Source organism: Eleutherodactylus coqui, chromosome 4, assembly GCF_035609145.1.
Source record: "Eleutherodactylus coqui strain aEleCoq1 chromosome 4, aEleCoq1.hap1, whole genome shotgun sequence".
Classification (NCBI taxonomy): Eukaryota; Metazoa; Chordata; class Amphibia; order Anura; family Eleutherodactylidae; genus Eleutherodactylus; species Eleutherodactylus coqui.
In genome coordinates, this window is record NC_089840.1 from 270,956,740 (window position 1) to 270,973,672 (window position 16,933).

At 49.9% G+C, this 16,933-nt stretch overlaps 1 protein-coding gene across 1 annotated transcript in view; it reads right to left on the reverse strand.

The window, feature by feature from the left end:
- The window catches only part of LOC136626351 (transient receptor potential cation channel subfamily V member 6-like), an 89,588-nt gene that overhangs the window by 64,133 nt on the left and 8,522 nt on the right, over window positions 1-16,933 (reverse strand). Inside the window, exon 2 of the mRNA XM_066601336.1 lies at window positions 5,196-5,293. Coding sequence (XP_066457433.1) covers window positions 5,196-5,293 — 98 coding nt within the window. The remainder of the gene's footprint in view (window positions 1-5,195; window positions 5,294-16,933) is intronic.

A 16,933-nucleotide genomic window follows, 5' to 3' on the forward strand; every position in this document is an offset into this window, starting at 1 on the left:
TGTCACAGAACGTGAGGGTAGCAGAGTTATTAACTGTGGCAGAGCAGGTATTTTTTTCCCAATTAAGGAAAGCAAATGGCGAAGCCAGGAGTAAAACGTAGCTGGGTGCGTATGATTTTTACAGGTTGCAGACGCAGCCGACACGTGTCCACCGCCCTTAGGACGGACAGAGGCCGGACAAATAGAATTATTTTCCGTTTTTTGGCACCAAAAGGCAGCACTGCGTATATTCTATGAACATGAGAAGATTAATAACTGTGCTGTGTCCCTGCTAATGTGTCACAGAACGTGAGGGTAGCAGAGTTATTAACTGTGGCAGAGCAGGTATTTTTTTTCCCAATTAAGGAAAGCAAATGGCGAAGCCAGGAGTAAAACGTAGCTGGGTGCGTATGATTTTTACAGGTTGCAGACGCAGCCGACACGTGTCCACCGCCCTTAGGACGGACAGAGGCCGGACAAATAGAATTATTTTCCGTTTTTTGGCACCAAAAGGCAGCACTGCGTATATTCTATGAACTTGAGAAGTTTAATAACTGTGCTGTTTTCCTGCTAATGTGTCACAGAACGTGAGGGTAGCAGAGTTATTAACTGTGGCAGAGCAGGTATTTTTTTTCCCAATTAAGGAAAGCAAATGGCGAAGCCAGGAGTAAAACGTAGCTGGGTGCGTCTGATTTTTACAGGTTGCACACGCAGCCGACACGTGTCCACAGCCCTTAGGACGGACAGAGGCTGGACAAATAGAATTATTTTCACTTGTTTTACAAGCAAAAGGCAGCACTGCGTATATTCAATGAATAATAACTGTGTTGTGGCCCTGCCTATACAATTTTTTCCCTGCAGTATCAATGGAGGGTGCAATGCTCTGCAGAAGCGATTTTGAGAAGCAAAAAAAAATGCAGCACAGCTAACAGCAGCCAGCACAGTACTGCACACGGATAAATATGGCCCTAGAAAGGACCGTTGAGGTTCTTGAAGGCTACACTCACTCCTAACACTCTCCCTGCCTATGCAGCACTTCTGTCCCTAATGCCGGGTGCAACGGTCTGCAGAGGCGATTTTGAGAAAAAAAAAATTGCCACTGCTAACAGCATCCAACACACAGCTATCAGTGGCCCTAATAAGGACCTTTGGGGGGTCTTGAAGCCTACACTAACTACCAATTCTTTCCCTACAGCAGCTCCGGTACAAACAGCACTGTCCCTCATCTAACTCACACGGCATCTGAGGCGAACCGCGGGAGGGGCCGACTTTTATGTTCGGGTGACACCTGATCTCCCCAGCCACTCACAGCAGGGGGGTGGTATAGGGCTTGAACGTTGCAGGGGGAAGTTGTAATGCCTTCCCTGTCTTTCAATTGGCCAGAAAAGCGCGCTAACGTCTCAGGGAAGGAAGTGAAAGTAACCAGAACACCGCATGGTGTTCGTTACGAATAACGAACACCCCGAACACCCTAATATTCGCACGAATATCAAGCTCGGAAGAACACGTTCGCTCATCTCTAGTCATCACTAGTAAACAGTGGACCGACCCGTTCAGTGTGTTCACAGTACTGCAGAAAGTAGTTTCTGTGGAAGTTTTTGTGTTCAAACGCTTTATAATTTGAAAGCAGATGGTGTGAATTTTCTTCTAACTGGATAAATAGCAAACATCATTGAAATGTAAGATAAGCGAGGAATACAAATGCATGTTCAGCAATTTTATGTGGTCATGTATTAAGGTACAAAGACAGGGTATTGCAAAAAACTATTTGTAGGGCCAAAGTTAATTAAAGTGCCACTCGGGTGATTTTTTTTCTCCCACTATGTAGCTATCCTTCATATATATAATATATATATATATATATATACATATATATACATATATACTGGTGTTACGTTGCTTAGTTATTTCTTTCTGTATAAAAAACGCCTGGCTTCTTTTTCCTCAGATGGTCATGTGACTGCTGATGATCGCACAGCTCCTGTCACACAGTTATAATAATGGAGATCACAGCTCATCCCCCTAACAGGATAATTATGGGCTGTAGCTTATTTATGTGAATATAGAAAGTAATGATTTAATTAAACTGTCTCCCCAGCAGGCAGAAATGGTATAGCCTCTAGCTAATTCTATGCTCATGCATCATGGGATTGATGTGAAAGTGAAACCAAAATCTCTTGCCATCAAGATGGTGCTTGCTAAACATCAGACAGGAGGCTGCGCTGCAATGAAATGGCTGGAATACACAGAAGAGACCTCCAGAATGTGACGGGCAATCAGATGAGGGGTAAGGGATGGACAAATGTGTTTTCACCAGAGAGGCCCTTTAAACATCTACAATGGAATGTATTGTTCTAGAAGAATACTTGATCTGAAACCCCATCCACCTGAGGCAGTCAATGGTCACATGATTGGTTTTTAAATCTTGCCTTTCAACCTCAAAATTGTGCTTCTATTGGGTGGGGTTTTAGAATACATGGAGTTATTGCAGTGTGGAATCCCAGCGGCAGCTAGTTTGGCTGTCAAACTGTGTCGTCCGTGGCTTCAGGTTGTGCACTTGTGTTTGCTCATGCACTGCCGGCTTTCATAGTCATATATGATGTGTAGCTGGCAGGGTCATGAACGATTTAGACCTATAACTATATTACATGATGTGCTTTATATAATGGGGTCCTATTTGCCATGTAGGAGACAATGGAGGCTGAGTGCAATTATTTGACTTCAACCAATTGTGATTTAGGAAGAAATCATAATAAAACTGGCTCTACAGGAAGCTATTTTGGGCTTTGAAGATAAGGATTTTACGATCTGAAATATCCAGAGTTGTAAACAAATAAAACATTTACTGGATCCATATAAAATGAGGCGAGCGAACCCAGTAACCTGCAGTGTGTTACAGTGTTTAACTTTTATGTCGGCTCATAGGTTGTGTAGAACTGTACTCATATTAAGAAGTCCAGTGTTTAGTGATAACTCATGTCAAAACTATTAAGCAGTTGGACCGTCCTTGTGGGTTCAGAACTGCTTGGAGGTCATCGGTGGCCACTTCCTTCAAACTCCACCAAGAACCAAGGTGGGTGTCGCTATTCACTCCTGTGAGATATCATTGTCCTGAACACAAATGTCGTAACATTTCTGGGTTTTACTTCGAGTGAAACACCTTATTTTTTAAATCAGATCATGTTTATTGAAATTATATTTTTGAATTCAATGACCCCTTAATTTCGACCTATTTATACACGCATAAGCAAAATATACATAAAGCATATCATTATCCCACCAAACCGTGCTAATAATCATAACTATGTATAATCAAATTAGACCGTCTTCCCTAAATTTCCTCAAACTTAGTCAAACAGCCTCTTTTTTAATGTACCCCTTTTCCAAAGATATCACCTCCCTTATCTTTGCAACAAAACCTCCTACTCCTGGGGGTGCAGGCTACATCCAATGAGCAGTAATCAGCTTCCGCACCTGATACAATGCTCTCCGAATTCCCATAAGAGAACACCCATCAGCAATACCCAATATACAAGTTCTGGTTTTACCACCATTATCAGCAAGCTATATATTTTTAAATTATCTCTAGTTCCCCATTCCAAAATTCACACAATTTTACACAATCCAAGACCATATGCAATAAATCTGCACACGTCATGTGACATTTCAGAGGGAGTTCAATACCCATGTTAAACAACTTTAATGGAGTACAATTAATTTTGCACAAAATACTGGACAAATGTGATACTCATTGACTTTCAGATGGAGATATCAATAGAATTCCCAGACTAGGTCATGAATAGTTAATATCTGGGTACTTGCTGCTGATAAGCTGATCGTTCAGCCTGCTGTCAACGCAGGGCGCTGGGCATGCATCATAGGAAACGGGAGAGGAAGTGCTCTAGCTGGCTTCACTCCTTTTTTAACCCATTTAGGACCAAGCGCTGTAAATATATGGTGCCTGGTCCCAGGCTTTAAGCCCAGCCATATGTAAAATTATAGCGGGGATTAAAGCCCCCTGCTTGTGTAATAAATCAGAAGCAGAACGGGTTGCCAGCTGTTAGTCACAGCTGATAACCCGGAGGAGAAGGGAGAAGTGGGTTTTAACCCTTTCTGCCTCCTCCTTTCTTCAGTACACATCACTCAATGAGCGCTGTGTACTAAAGTGAAAGAGGAAGTGTGTCTTCCACTACGGTAGCCCGGGGTCACGTGACCGCCGGGATTCCCTGCTACGGCAGAGCTGCAGGATTGAAATAGACCCTGATCAGTTCTGCCAGTGACTAATGTCATTACAGGGGATTTTTTCTCCTATAACTGGGGCTCCTATGGATGCCCCAGCTACAGTGGGAAAGTATCAAATAAAAAATAAATAAAAAACAAGTGGATGTCCCCCAGAGGTCTTATATGACATCATAGGGGACATAGATAGTAAAAAAACATAATTATATACATAAGTAAAAAAAAAATTACAGAATAAAACAACAATATATACATAAGAAAGAAAATAACCCAAAGCCGACGCCAACCAAAACCGTCGCTATAAGCGCTCTGTAATCCAAAACTATACATATTATACATCGAAATGTCCAAAACAAAATGAGGAACCCGACCCATACCTTATTTTAGCGTAAGTATACTAATAAAAAAAATAGAAATGTTAAAAAATTTTTTTTTAGCTTTTTACCCCCAATAAAACTTAAAAACAGATAAAAAAGTCAGTGAAAAAGATATTAAAAAATAGCCCTTTATGTCATGGGAAAAAAAATCGCAGCAAAAATAATTTTGGTAGCTAAAAGAAAAAAAATAGGATAGTAAAACTACCACATGGGCAAAATCCCTAAAAAGTGTCTGGTCCTTAAGGTACAAAACAGCCTGGTCCTTAAGGGGTTAATAAATGGGAGCTGAACAGTCTATTATACTTCTATGCCTTCCGCCTTCCAGTGTCGAAGGCAGAAGAGCTGGACGTGTAATAGCCGGCTTCAGCTTCCATTGATTTCAATATGACTGACAGCGGGACAGACGATCAGCTCATTGCCAGGGGTCCCGGGTAACACAGTAGCATAGTATATAAGGCTGAAAAAAGACATATGATTGTCCATCCAGTTCTGCCTATGACCCTCAATATTCCCCATTTACGAAAAAAAAAATTCCTTCCTGACTCGAATCTGGCACTGGTCACTGTAGAGTCCACCTTCTTTCATTTCTCGGTTACTCACCTCTCTGGAATGGATCGCAATTCTCATCTTGTAGAAGTTTCTTTAATTGCAGAATATCATTTTTCTTTGCAGCTCGTAGGAGCGGAAGGTCTTGAATCCTTAGATAAAAAGTGGATTAGTATTATTTCACTGCTCATAAATGGGTAAAAAATATCAAGCAACCTAGTCTATGGAGGGATGGAAGACTTACGGAATCTGCACTTGCTCCTGTTTTGACAGTGTCTATCTGGGTTCCTTGGGGTTACCAGAGATCAATCTTTGGTCCACACTCTATCTATGTTTATGCTGAGAACAGGTCTCGGGGCAAGGAGCCTTGAATCAAAGTGGTAAAACCCTTTTTGCCTGTTTTACATAGGCCAATGATCGGGCAATGATGTTCCTAGGATCATCGGGCCATGTGAATAGGCGGCCAATTACCCAACAATTGCATCGTTTATGAGGCACAAAATAACGATCGTTGTCGATAGCACATCACTCCCAGTGAATGGCAGTGCTGCTGGCAATGATGAACCTCTATGGGATGAACTCTATCCCCTATTAGATTTGAATTTACCTTTGTTAAGACTCGTTAGATGAACACCAATCTCATTGATAGACATTCATTAGAGATGAGCGAACGTACTCGTCCGAGCTTGATACTCGTTCGAGATGCTCGTTACTCGTGACGAGTACCACGCGATGTTCGAGTTACTTTCACTTTCATCTCTGAGACGTTAGCGCGCTTTTCTGGCCAATAGAAAGACATGGAAGGCATTACAACTTCCCCCTGCGACGTTCAAGCCCTATACCACCCCCCTGCAGTGAGTGGCTGGCGAGATCAGGTGTCACCCGAGTATATAAATCGGCCCCTCTCGCGGCTCGCCACAGATGCATTCTGACAGAGATCAGGGACAGTGCAGCTGATGCCGGAGCTGCTATAGGGAGAGCGTTAGGAGTTATTTTAGGCTTCAAGAACCCCAACGGTCCTTCTTAGGGCCACATCTAACCGTGTGCAGTAGTGTGGAGGCTGCTTTTTGCAGTGTTGCATTTTTTTTTGTATATCGGCCGTGCAGAGCATTGCGTCCTGCAGTAATTTTACATTGTCCAGGGCCAGTAGTGGTGAGGCAAGGACAGAAGACATATTTAGTGTATATGGGCAGTGGGCCTTTCCAAAAACATTTTGGAAAAAAAATCTATTTGGGCTGCCTGTGACCGTCCTCAGTGTACTGGGTCTCTGCTGGGGGTAGTTGTCCTAATTCATACGCAGCCAGCTAAGTGTTACAGCAGGCTTGCGCAAAATTCTTTCCTGCCTCTGTGTTGCCTCTTACATCACCGCTGTATTCCTGTCCACAAGTGTACTGGGTCTCTGCTGGGGGTAGTTGTCCTAATTCATACGCAGCCAGCTAAGTGTTACAGCAGGCTTGCACAAAATTCTTTCCTGCCTCTGCTGTGCGTTCTGTAAGCGAAGTCAGCCTCCAACCACAGGCCAATAAGCGGCACATTTAATTACAGCGTTCTGTTTCTGCACTACTGGTAATACAGCATGCTGAGGGGTAGGGGTAGGCCTAGAGGACGTGGACGTGGGCGAGGACACGGAGGCCCAAGTCAGGGTGTGGGCACAGGCCGAGCCAGTGCGGTGGCCAGGGGTAGAGGCAGGGCCAGACCGAATAATCCACCAACTGTTTCCCAAAGCGCCCCCTCGTGCCATGCCACCCTGCAGAGGCCAAGGTGCTCTAAGGTGTGGCAGTTTTTCACAGAGACGCCTGACGACCGACGAACAGTGGTGTGCAACCTTTGTCGCGCCAAGATCAGCTGGGGAGCCACCACCACCAGCATGCGCAGGCATATGATGGCCAAGCACCCCACAAGGTGGGACGAAGGCCGTTCACCGCCTCCGGTTTGTACCACTGCCTCTCCCCCTGTGCCCCAACCTGCCACTGAGATCCAACCCCCCTCTGAGGACACAGGCACGAGTGCCTACCGGCCTGCACCCACACCCTCACCTCCGCTGTCCTCGGCCCCATCCAGCAATGTCTCTCAGCGCAGCGTCCAGACGTCGCTAGCGCAACTGTTTGAGCGCAAGCGCAAGTACGCCGCCACGCACCCGCACGCTCAAGCGTTAAACGTGCACATAGCCAAATTTATCAGCCTGGAGATGCTGCCGTATAGGCTTGTGGAAACGGAGGCTTTCAAAAGCATGATGGCGGCGGCGGCCCCGCGCTACTCGGTTCCCAGTCGCCACTACTTTTCCCGATGTGCCGTCCCAGCCCTGCACGACCATGTCTCCCGCAACATTGTACGCGCCCTTACCAACGCGGTTACTGCCAAGGTCCACTTAACAACGGACACCTGGGCAAACACAGGCGGGGAGGGCCACTATATCTCCCTGACGGCACATTGGGTGAATTTAGTGGAGGCTGGGACCGAGTCAGAGCCTGGGACTGCTCACATCCTACCCACCCCCAGAATTGCTGGCCCCAGCTCGGTGCTGGTATCTGCGGTGGTGTATGCTTCCTCCACTAAACCACCCTCCTCCTCCTCCTCCTCCAACGCAACCTCTGTCTCGCAATCAAGATGTGTCAGCAGCAGCAGCACGTCGCCAGCAGTCGGTGTGGCGCGCGGCGTGGCAGCACAGCGGTGGGCAAGCGTCAGCAGGCCGTGCTAAAACTACTCAGCTTAGGAGAGAAGAGGCACACGGCCCACGAACTGCTGCAGGGTCTGACAGAGCAGACCGACCACTGGCTTTTGCCGCTGAGCCTCCAACCGGGCATGGTTGTGTGTGACAACGGCCGTAACCTGGTGGCGGCTCTGCAGCTCGGCAGCCTCACGCACGTGCCATGCCTGGCCCATGTCTTTAATTTGGTGGTTCAGCGCTTTCTGAAAAGCTACCCACACTTGTCATACCTGCTCGGAAAGGTGCGCCGGGTCAGCGCACATTTCCGCAAGTCCAAGATGGACGCTGCCACCCTATGGACCCTGTAACATCGGTTTAATCTGCCAGTGCACCGACTGCTGTGCGACGTGCCCACACGGTGGAACTCTACGCTCCACATGTTGGCCAGACTCTATAAGCAGCGTAGAGCTATAGTGGAATACCAACTCCAACATGGGCAGCGTAGTGGGAGTCAGCCTCCTCAATTCTTTACAGAAGAGTGGGCCTGGTTGGCAGCCATCTGCCAGGTCCTTGGAAACTTTGAGGAGTCTACCCAGATGGTGAGCGGGGATGCTGCAATCATTAGCGTCACCATTCCTCTGCTATGCCTCTTGAGAAGTTCCCTGCAAAGCATAAAGGCAGACGCTTTGCGCTTGGAAACGGAGGCGGGGGAAGACAGTATGTCGCTGGATAGTCAGAGCACCCTCATGTCTATATCTCAGCGCGTTGAGGAGGAGGGGGAGGAGCATGAGGAGGAGGGGGAAGAGACAGCTTGGCCCACTGCTGAGGGTACAGATGCTGCTTGCCTGTCATCCTTTCAGCGTGTATGACCGGAGGAGGAGGATCTTGAAAGTGATCTTCCTAGTGAGGACAGCCATGTGTTGCGTACAGGTACCCTGGCACACATGGCTGACTTCATGTTAGGATGCCTTTCTCGAGACCCTCGCGTTACACGCATTCTGGCCACAACGGATTACTGGGTGTACACACTGCTCGACCCACGGTATAAGGAGAACCTTTCCACTCTCATACCCGAAGAGGAAAGGGGTTCGAGAGTGATGCTATACCACAGGACCCTGGCGGACAAACTGATGGTAATATTCCCATCCGACAGCGCTAGTGGCAGAAGGTGCAGTTCCGAGGGCCAGGTAGCAGGGGAGGCGCAAAGATCAGGCAGCATGTACAGCGCAGGCAGGGGAACATTCTCCAAGGCCTTTGACAGCTTTATGGCTCCCCAGCAAGACTGTGTCACCGCTCCCCAGTCAAGGCTGAGTTGGCGGGAGCACTGTAAAAGGATGGTGAGGGAGTACATAGCCGATCGCACGACCATCCTCGGTGACGCCTCTGCCCCCTACAACTACTGGGTGTCGAAGCTGGACACGTGGCCTGAACTCGCGCTGCATGCCCTGGAGGTGCTTGCTTGTCCTGCGGCTAGCGTCTTGTCAGAGAGGGTGTTTAGTGCGGCTGGGGGAATCATCACGGATAAGCGTACCCGCCTGTCAACCGACAGTGCCGACAGGCTTACACTCATCAAGATGAACAAAGCCTGGATTTCCCCAGACTTCTCTTCTCCACCAGCAGACAGCAGCGATACCTAAGCAATACGTAGGCTGCACCCGCGGATGGAAGCATTGTTCTCTATCACCATCAAAAACGGGGACATTTTTGCTTCATCAATCTGTGTATTCTATTCATCCTCCTCCTCCTCCTGAAACCTCACGTAATCACGCCGAACGGGCAATTTTTCTTAGGCCCACAAGGCTCAGTCATATAATTTTTCTAAACAATTTTTATACGTTTCAATGCTCATTAAAGCGTTGAAACTTTCACCTGAACCAATTTTTATTTTAACTGGGCTGCCTCCAGGCCTAGTTACTAGAGATGAGCGAACGCGTTCGTCCGAGCTTGATATTCGTGCGAATATTAGGGTGTTCGGGATGTTCGTTATTCGTAACGAACACCATGCGGTGTTCTGGTTACTTTCACTTCCTTCCCTGAGACGTTAGCGCGCTTTTCTGGCCAATTGAAAGACAGGGAAGGCATTACAACTTCCCCCTGCAACGTTTAAGCCCTATACCACCCCCCTGCTGTGAGTGGCTGGCGAGATCAGGTGTTCGCCTAATATAAAAGTCGGCCCCTCCCGCGGCTCGCCTCAGATGCGGTGTGAGTTAGATGAGGGACAGTGCTGTTTATACCGGAGCTGCTGTAGGGAAAGAATTGGTAGTTAGTGTAGGCTTCAAGACCCCCCAAAGGTCCTTATTAGGGCCACTGATAGCTGTGTGTTGGCTGCTGTTAGCAGTGGGAATTTTTTTTCTTCTCAAAATCGCCTCTGCAGACCGTTGCACCTGGCATTAGGGACAGAAGTGCTGCATAGGCAGGGAGAGTGTTAGGAGTGAGTGTAGCCTTCAAGAACCTCAACGGTCCTTTCTAGGGCCATATTTATCCGTGTGCAGTACTGTCCAGGCTGCTGTTAGCTGTGCTGCATTTTTTTTGGGCTTCTCAAAATCGCCTCTGCAGAGCATTCCACCCTCCATTGATACTGCAGGGAAAGAATTGTATAGGCAGGGCCACAACACAGTTATTATTCATAGAATATACGCAGTGCTGCCTGTTGGTGGGAAAAAACTGAAAACAAATCTATTTGTCCAGCCTCTGTCCGTCCTTACGGGCGGTGGAGACGTGTGAGCTGCGTGAAGAACAGTGCTAAATCATACGCACCCAGCTACGCTTTACTGCTGGCTTCGCCATTTGCTTTCCTTAATTGGGAAAAAAATACCTGCTCTGCCAGAGTTATAATAACTCTGCTACCCTCACGTTCTGTGACACATAAGCAGGGACACAGCACAGTTATTAAACTTCTCATGTTCATTGAATATACGCAGTGCTGCCTGTTGGTGGGAAAAAACTGAAAACAAATCTATTTGTCCAGCCTCTGTCCGTCCTTACGCCTGTGGAGACGTGTGAGCTGCATGAAAAACATTGCTAAATCATACGCACCCAGCTACGCTTTACTGCTGGCTTCGCCATTTGCTTTCCTTAATTGGGAAAAAAATACCTGCTCTGCCAGAGTTATAATAACTCTGCTACCCTCACGTTCTGTGACACATAAGCAGGGACACAGCACAGTTATTAAACTTCTCATGTTCATTGAATATACGCAGTGCTGCCTGTTGGTGGGAAAAAACTGAAAACAAATCTATTTGTCCAGCCTCTGTCCGTCCTTACGCCTGTGGAGACGTGTGAGCTGCGTGAAAAACATTGCTAAATCATACGCACCCAGCTACGCTTTACTGCTGGCTTCGCCATTTGCTTTCCTTAATTGGGAAAAAAATACCTGCTCTGCCAGAGTTATAATAACTCTGCTACCCTCACGTTCTGTGACACATAAGCAGGGACACAGCACAGTTATTAAACTTAGATAATTCATTCACTAGAGGCAGTGGGGCCTTTCGTTTTCCAAAAAGGGCAAAAATTATATTTGGCCTGCAGTCTTGCGCCAATTTATTTCCTGCCTGTGAAATCAAATCACTGGTAATACAGCATGCTGAGGGGTAGGGGTAGGCCTAGAGGACGTGGACGTGGCCGAGGACGCGGAGGGCCAAGTCAGGGTGTGGGCACAGGCCAAGCTCCTGATCCAGGTGTGTCGCAGCCGACTACTGCGCGATTAGGAGAGAGGCACGTTTCTGGCGTCCCCACATTCATCGCCCAATTAATGGGTCCACGCGGGAGACGGTTATTAGAAAATGAGCAGTGTGAGCAGGTCCTGTCCTGGATGGCAGAAAGTGCTTCGAGCAACCTATCGTCTACCCGCAGTTCTGCGCCGTCCACTGCTGCCAATCCGAATCCTCTGTCTGCTGCTCCTCCTTCCTCCCAGCCTCCTCACTCCACTACAATAACACCTGCTCAGGAGCGGGAGCACTCCCAGGAACTGTTCTCGGGCCCCTGCTTAGATTGGGCAGCAGCGGTTTCTCTCCCACCAGAGGAGTTTATCGTCACTGATGCCCAACCATTCGAAAGTTCCCGGGGTCCGGGGGAAGAGGCTGGGGACTTCCGCCAACTGTCTCAACAACTTTCTGTGGGTCAGGAGGACGATGACGATCAGACACAGTTGTCTTGCAGTGAGGTAGTAGTAAGGGCAGTAAGTCCCAGGGAGCAGCGCACAGAGGATTCGGAGGAAGAGCAGCAGGACGATGAGGTGACTGACCCCACCTGGTGTGCAACGCTTACTCAGGAGGACAGGTCTTCAGAGGGGGAGTCAAGGGCATCAGCAGGGCAGGTTGCAAGAGGCAGTGCGGTGTCCAGGGCCAGGGGTAGAGGCAGGGCCAGACCGAATAATCCACCAAGTGTTTCCCAAAGCGCCCCCTCGCGCCATGCCACCCTGCGGAGGCCGAGGTGCTCTAAGGTCTGGCAGTTTTTCACAGAGACGCCTGACGACCGACGAACAGTGGTGTGCAACCTTTGTCGCGCAAAGCTCAGCCAACACCAACAGCCTCACCACCACCACCATGCGCAGACATATGATGGCCAAGCACCCCGCAAGGTGGGACAAAGGCCGTTCACCGCCTCCGGTTTGCACCCCTGCCTCTCCCCCTGTGCCCCAACCTGCCACTGAGATGCAACCCCCCTCTCAGGACACAGGCACTACCGCCTCATGGCCTGCACCCACACCCTCATCTCCGCTGTCCTCGGCCCCATCCAGCAGTGTAGTTCAGCGCACCGTTCAGCCGTCGCTTGCGCAAGTGTTCGAGCGCAAGCGCAAGTACGCCGCCACGCACCCGCACGCTCAAACGTTAACCGTCCGCATCGCAAAATTCATCAGCCTTGAGATGCTGCCGTATAGGGTTGTGGAAACGGAGTCCTTCAAAAGTATCATGGAGGCGGCGGCCCCGCGCTACTCAGTTCCCAGTCGCCACTACTTTTCCCGATGTGCCGTCCCAGCCCTGCACGACCACGTCTCCCGCAACATTGTGCGCGCCCTCACCAACGCGGTTACTGCCACGGTCCACTTAACTACGGACACGTGGACAAGCACAGGCGGGCAGGGCCACTACATCTCCCTGACGGCACATTGGGTGAATTTAGTGGAGGCTGGGACAGAGTCAGAGCCTGGGACCGCTCACGTCCTACCCACCCCCAGAATTGCGGGCCCCAGCTCGGTGCTGGTATCTGCGGAGGTGTATGCTTCCTCCACTAAAGCACCCTCCTCCTCCTCCTCTGTCTCACAATCAAGATGTGTTAGCAGCAGCCTGTCGCCAGCAGTCGGTGTCGCGCGGTGTGGCAGCACAGCGGTGGGCAAGCGTCAGCAGGCCGTGCTGAAACTACTCAGCTTAGGCGATAAGAGGCACACGGCCCACGAACTGCTGCAGGGTCTGACACAGCAGACCGACCGCTGGCTTGCGCCGCTGAGCCTCCAACCGGGCATGGTCGTGTGTGACAACGGCCGTAACCTGGTGGCGGCTCTGCAGCTCGGCAGCCTCATGCACGTGCCATGCCTGGCCCACGTCTTTAATTTGGTGGTTCAGCGCTTTCTGAAAAGCTACCCACGCTTGTCAGACCTGCTCGTAAAGGCGCGCCGGCTCTGCGCACATTTCCGCAAGTCCCACACGGACGCTGCCACCCTGCGCACCCTGCAACATCACTTTAAGCTGCCAGTGCACCGACTGCTGTGCGACGTGCCCACACGGTGGAACTCTACGCTCCACATGTTGGCCAGGCTCTATGAACAGCGTAGAGCTATAGTCGAATACCAACTCCAACATGGGCGGCGCAGTGGGAGTCAGCCTCCTCAATTCCTTTCAGAAGAGTGGGCCTGGTTGGCAGACATCTGCCATGTCCTTGGTAATTTTGAGGAGTCTACCCAGGTGGTGAGCGGCGATGCTACAATCATTAGCGTCACCATTCCTCTGCTATGCATCTTGAGAAATTCCCTGCAAACCATAAAGGCAGCTGCTTTGCGCTCGGAAACGGGGGCGGGGGAAGACAGTATGCCGCTGGATAGTCAGGGCACCCTCCTGTCTATTTCTCAGCGCGTACAGGAGGAGGAGGAGGAGCATGAGGAGGATGAGGAGGAGGGGGAAGAGACAGCTTGGGCCGCTGCTGACGGTACACCGGCTGATTGCCTGTCATCCTTTCAGCGTGTATGGCCTGAGGAGGAGGAGGAGAAGGAGGAGGAGGATCCTGAAAGTGATCTTCCTAGTGAAGACAGCCATGTGTTGCGTACAGGTACCCTGGCACACATGGCTGACTTCATGTTAGGATGCCTTTCTCGTGACCCTCGCGTTGCACGCATTCTGGCCACTACGGATTACTGGGTGTACACACTGCTCGATCCACGGTATAAGGAGAACCTGCCCACTCTGATTCCCGAAGAGGAAAGGGGTTCGAGAGTGTTGCTATACCACAGGACCCTTGCGGACAAGCTGATGGTAAAATTCCCAGCCGACAGCGCTAGTGGCAGAAGGCGCAGTTCCGAGGGCCATGTTGCAGGGGATGTGCGTAGATCGAGCAGCATGTACATCCCAGGCAGTGCAACAGTCTTTAAGGGCCTGGCCAGCTTTATGGCTCCCCACCAAGACTGTGTCACCGCTCCCCAGTCACGGCTGAGTCGGCGGGAGCACTGCAAAAGGATGGTGAGGGAGTACGTAGCGGATCGCACGACCATCCTTGGTGACGCCTCTGCCCCCTACAACTACTGGGTGTCGAAGCTGGACACGTGGCCTGAACTAGCCCTGTATGCCCTTGAGGTGCTTGCTTGTCCTGCGGCTAGCGTGTTGTCGGAGAGGGTGTTTAGTGCGGCTGGGGGAATCATCACAGATAAGCGTAGCCGCTTGTCAACTGACAGTGCCGACAGGCTAACACTCATCAAGATGAACAAAGGCTGGATTTCCCCAGACTTCTGTTCTCCACCAGCGGACAGCAGCGATACGTAAGCAATACGTAGGCTGCACCCGCGGATGGAAGCTACGTTCTCTCTCACCATCCAAAACGGGGACATTTCTGCTTCATCAATCTGTGTCTAATATTCCTCCTCCTCCTCCTCCTGCTCCTCCTCCTGAAACCTCACGTAATCACGCTGAACGGGCAATTTTTCTTAGGGCCACAAGGCTCACTCAAATAATTTTTCAGAACAATTTTTATAAGTTTCAATGCGCTTAAAAGCATTGGAACTTTAACTTGAACCAATTTTTCGTTACACTGGGCTGCCTCCAGGCCTAGTTACCACTTAAGCCACATTAACCAAAGCGATTAATGGGTTTCACCTGCCCTCTTGGCTGGCCATGGCCAATTTTTGGGATGTACATTAGTACTGTTGATACAGCAATTTTTGTGGGCCCTCACCTACAGTGTAATCAAATTAATTTTTAGCCCACCTGCATTACAGCTGACGTTACCTCAGCTGTGTTGGGCAATGCAATGGGATATTTCTATGTACCGCCGGTGGCTTCCTGGCACCCACCCAGGCAGTGGGTCCACAGGGAGTTAAACCTACATGTGTCCACTTGTAAAGAACCCCAGTCTGACTGGGGCATGCAGTGTGGGCCGAAGCCCACCTGTATTACGCACGACATTACTACCTCAGCTGTGTTGGGCAATGCAATGGGATATTTTTGTGTACCGCCGGTGGGTTCCAGGGAGCCACCCATGCTGTAGGTGCACACTGAGTTTTTAATACATCTGTACACTTCTAAAGAACCCGTCTGACTGGGGCATGCAGTGTGGGCCGAAGCCCACCTGTATTACGCACGACATTACTACCTCAGCTGTGTTGGGCAATGCAATGGGATATTTCTATGTACCGCCGGTGGCTTCCTGGCACCCACCCAGGCAGTGGGTCCACAGGGAGTTTAACCTACATGTGTCCACTTGTAAAGAACCCCAGTCTGACTGGGGCATGCAGTGTGGGCCGAAACCCACCTGCATTAACCCTTTCCAGTCCACTGTGTGACCTGTGAAGACATTAGGGTTTAAGGCTGTACAGCTCCGTTGTTGGTAGACGTCCGTCGGGGTTCTCTTACTGTATATTGCCAGCCTCTCTGCTGTCGGAGCCTATCCTACGTGTCAGCTCATGCAGTACTGGCTTTAGCCAGCACATAGCGCCGTTGTATAACGGCAGAAAAACAGTAAGCCCCCTAGGAAAACCATATACAAATTGGATTGGAAAGGGTTAAGCACAACATTACTACCTCAGCTGTGTTGGGCAATGCAATGGGATATTTCTATGTACCGCCGGTGGCTTCCTGGCACCCACCCATGCTGTAGGTGCACACGGAGTTTTTACTACATCTGTACACTTATAAAGAACCCCAGTCAGACTGGGGCATGCAGTGTGGGCCGAAGACCACCTGCATTAAGCACGACATTACTACCTCAGCTGTGTTGGGCAATGCAATGGGATATTTCTGTGTACCGCCGGTGGGTTCCAGGGAGCCACCCATGCTGTGGGTCGACAGGGACTTCACAATAGGGAGTTGTACCTGCCTGTGTCTATGAAATAAAAAGCCCGGTCTGACTGGGGCATGCAGACACCTTGACAGAATGAATAGTGTGTGGCACATAGGTTCCCCATTGCTATGCCCACGTGTGCAGCTCCTGATGGCGGTGGCACAGGATTCTATTTCTCATTGCTTCTGTACAGCATTGTGGGCTATCGCCCCGCCCCTTTTAAAGAGGGTCGCTGCCTAGCCGTGCCAACCTCTGCAGTGTGTGCCTGCGGTCCCTCGTCATGGCAGACGCAATTCTAAATAGACATGAGCGTGGTGTGGCATGAGGGCAGCTGAAGGCTGCGCAGGGACACTTTGGTGTGCGCTGTGGGGGGGAGGGGGGGCGGTTGGGCAGCATGTAACCCAGGAGAAGTGTCAGTGGAGTGTCATGCAGGCAGTGATTGTGCTTTGTTGGAGGTAGTGTGGTGCTTAGCTAAGGTATGCCATGCTAATGAGGGCTTTTCAGAAGTAAAAGTTGTTGGGAGGGGGGGGGCCCACTCTTGCCGGTATTGTGGCTTAATAGTGGGACCTGGGAACTTGAGATGCAGCCCAACATGTAGCCCCTCGCCTGCCCTATCCGTCACTGTGTCATTCCCATCACTTTCCTGAATTGCCCAGATTTTCAC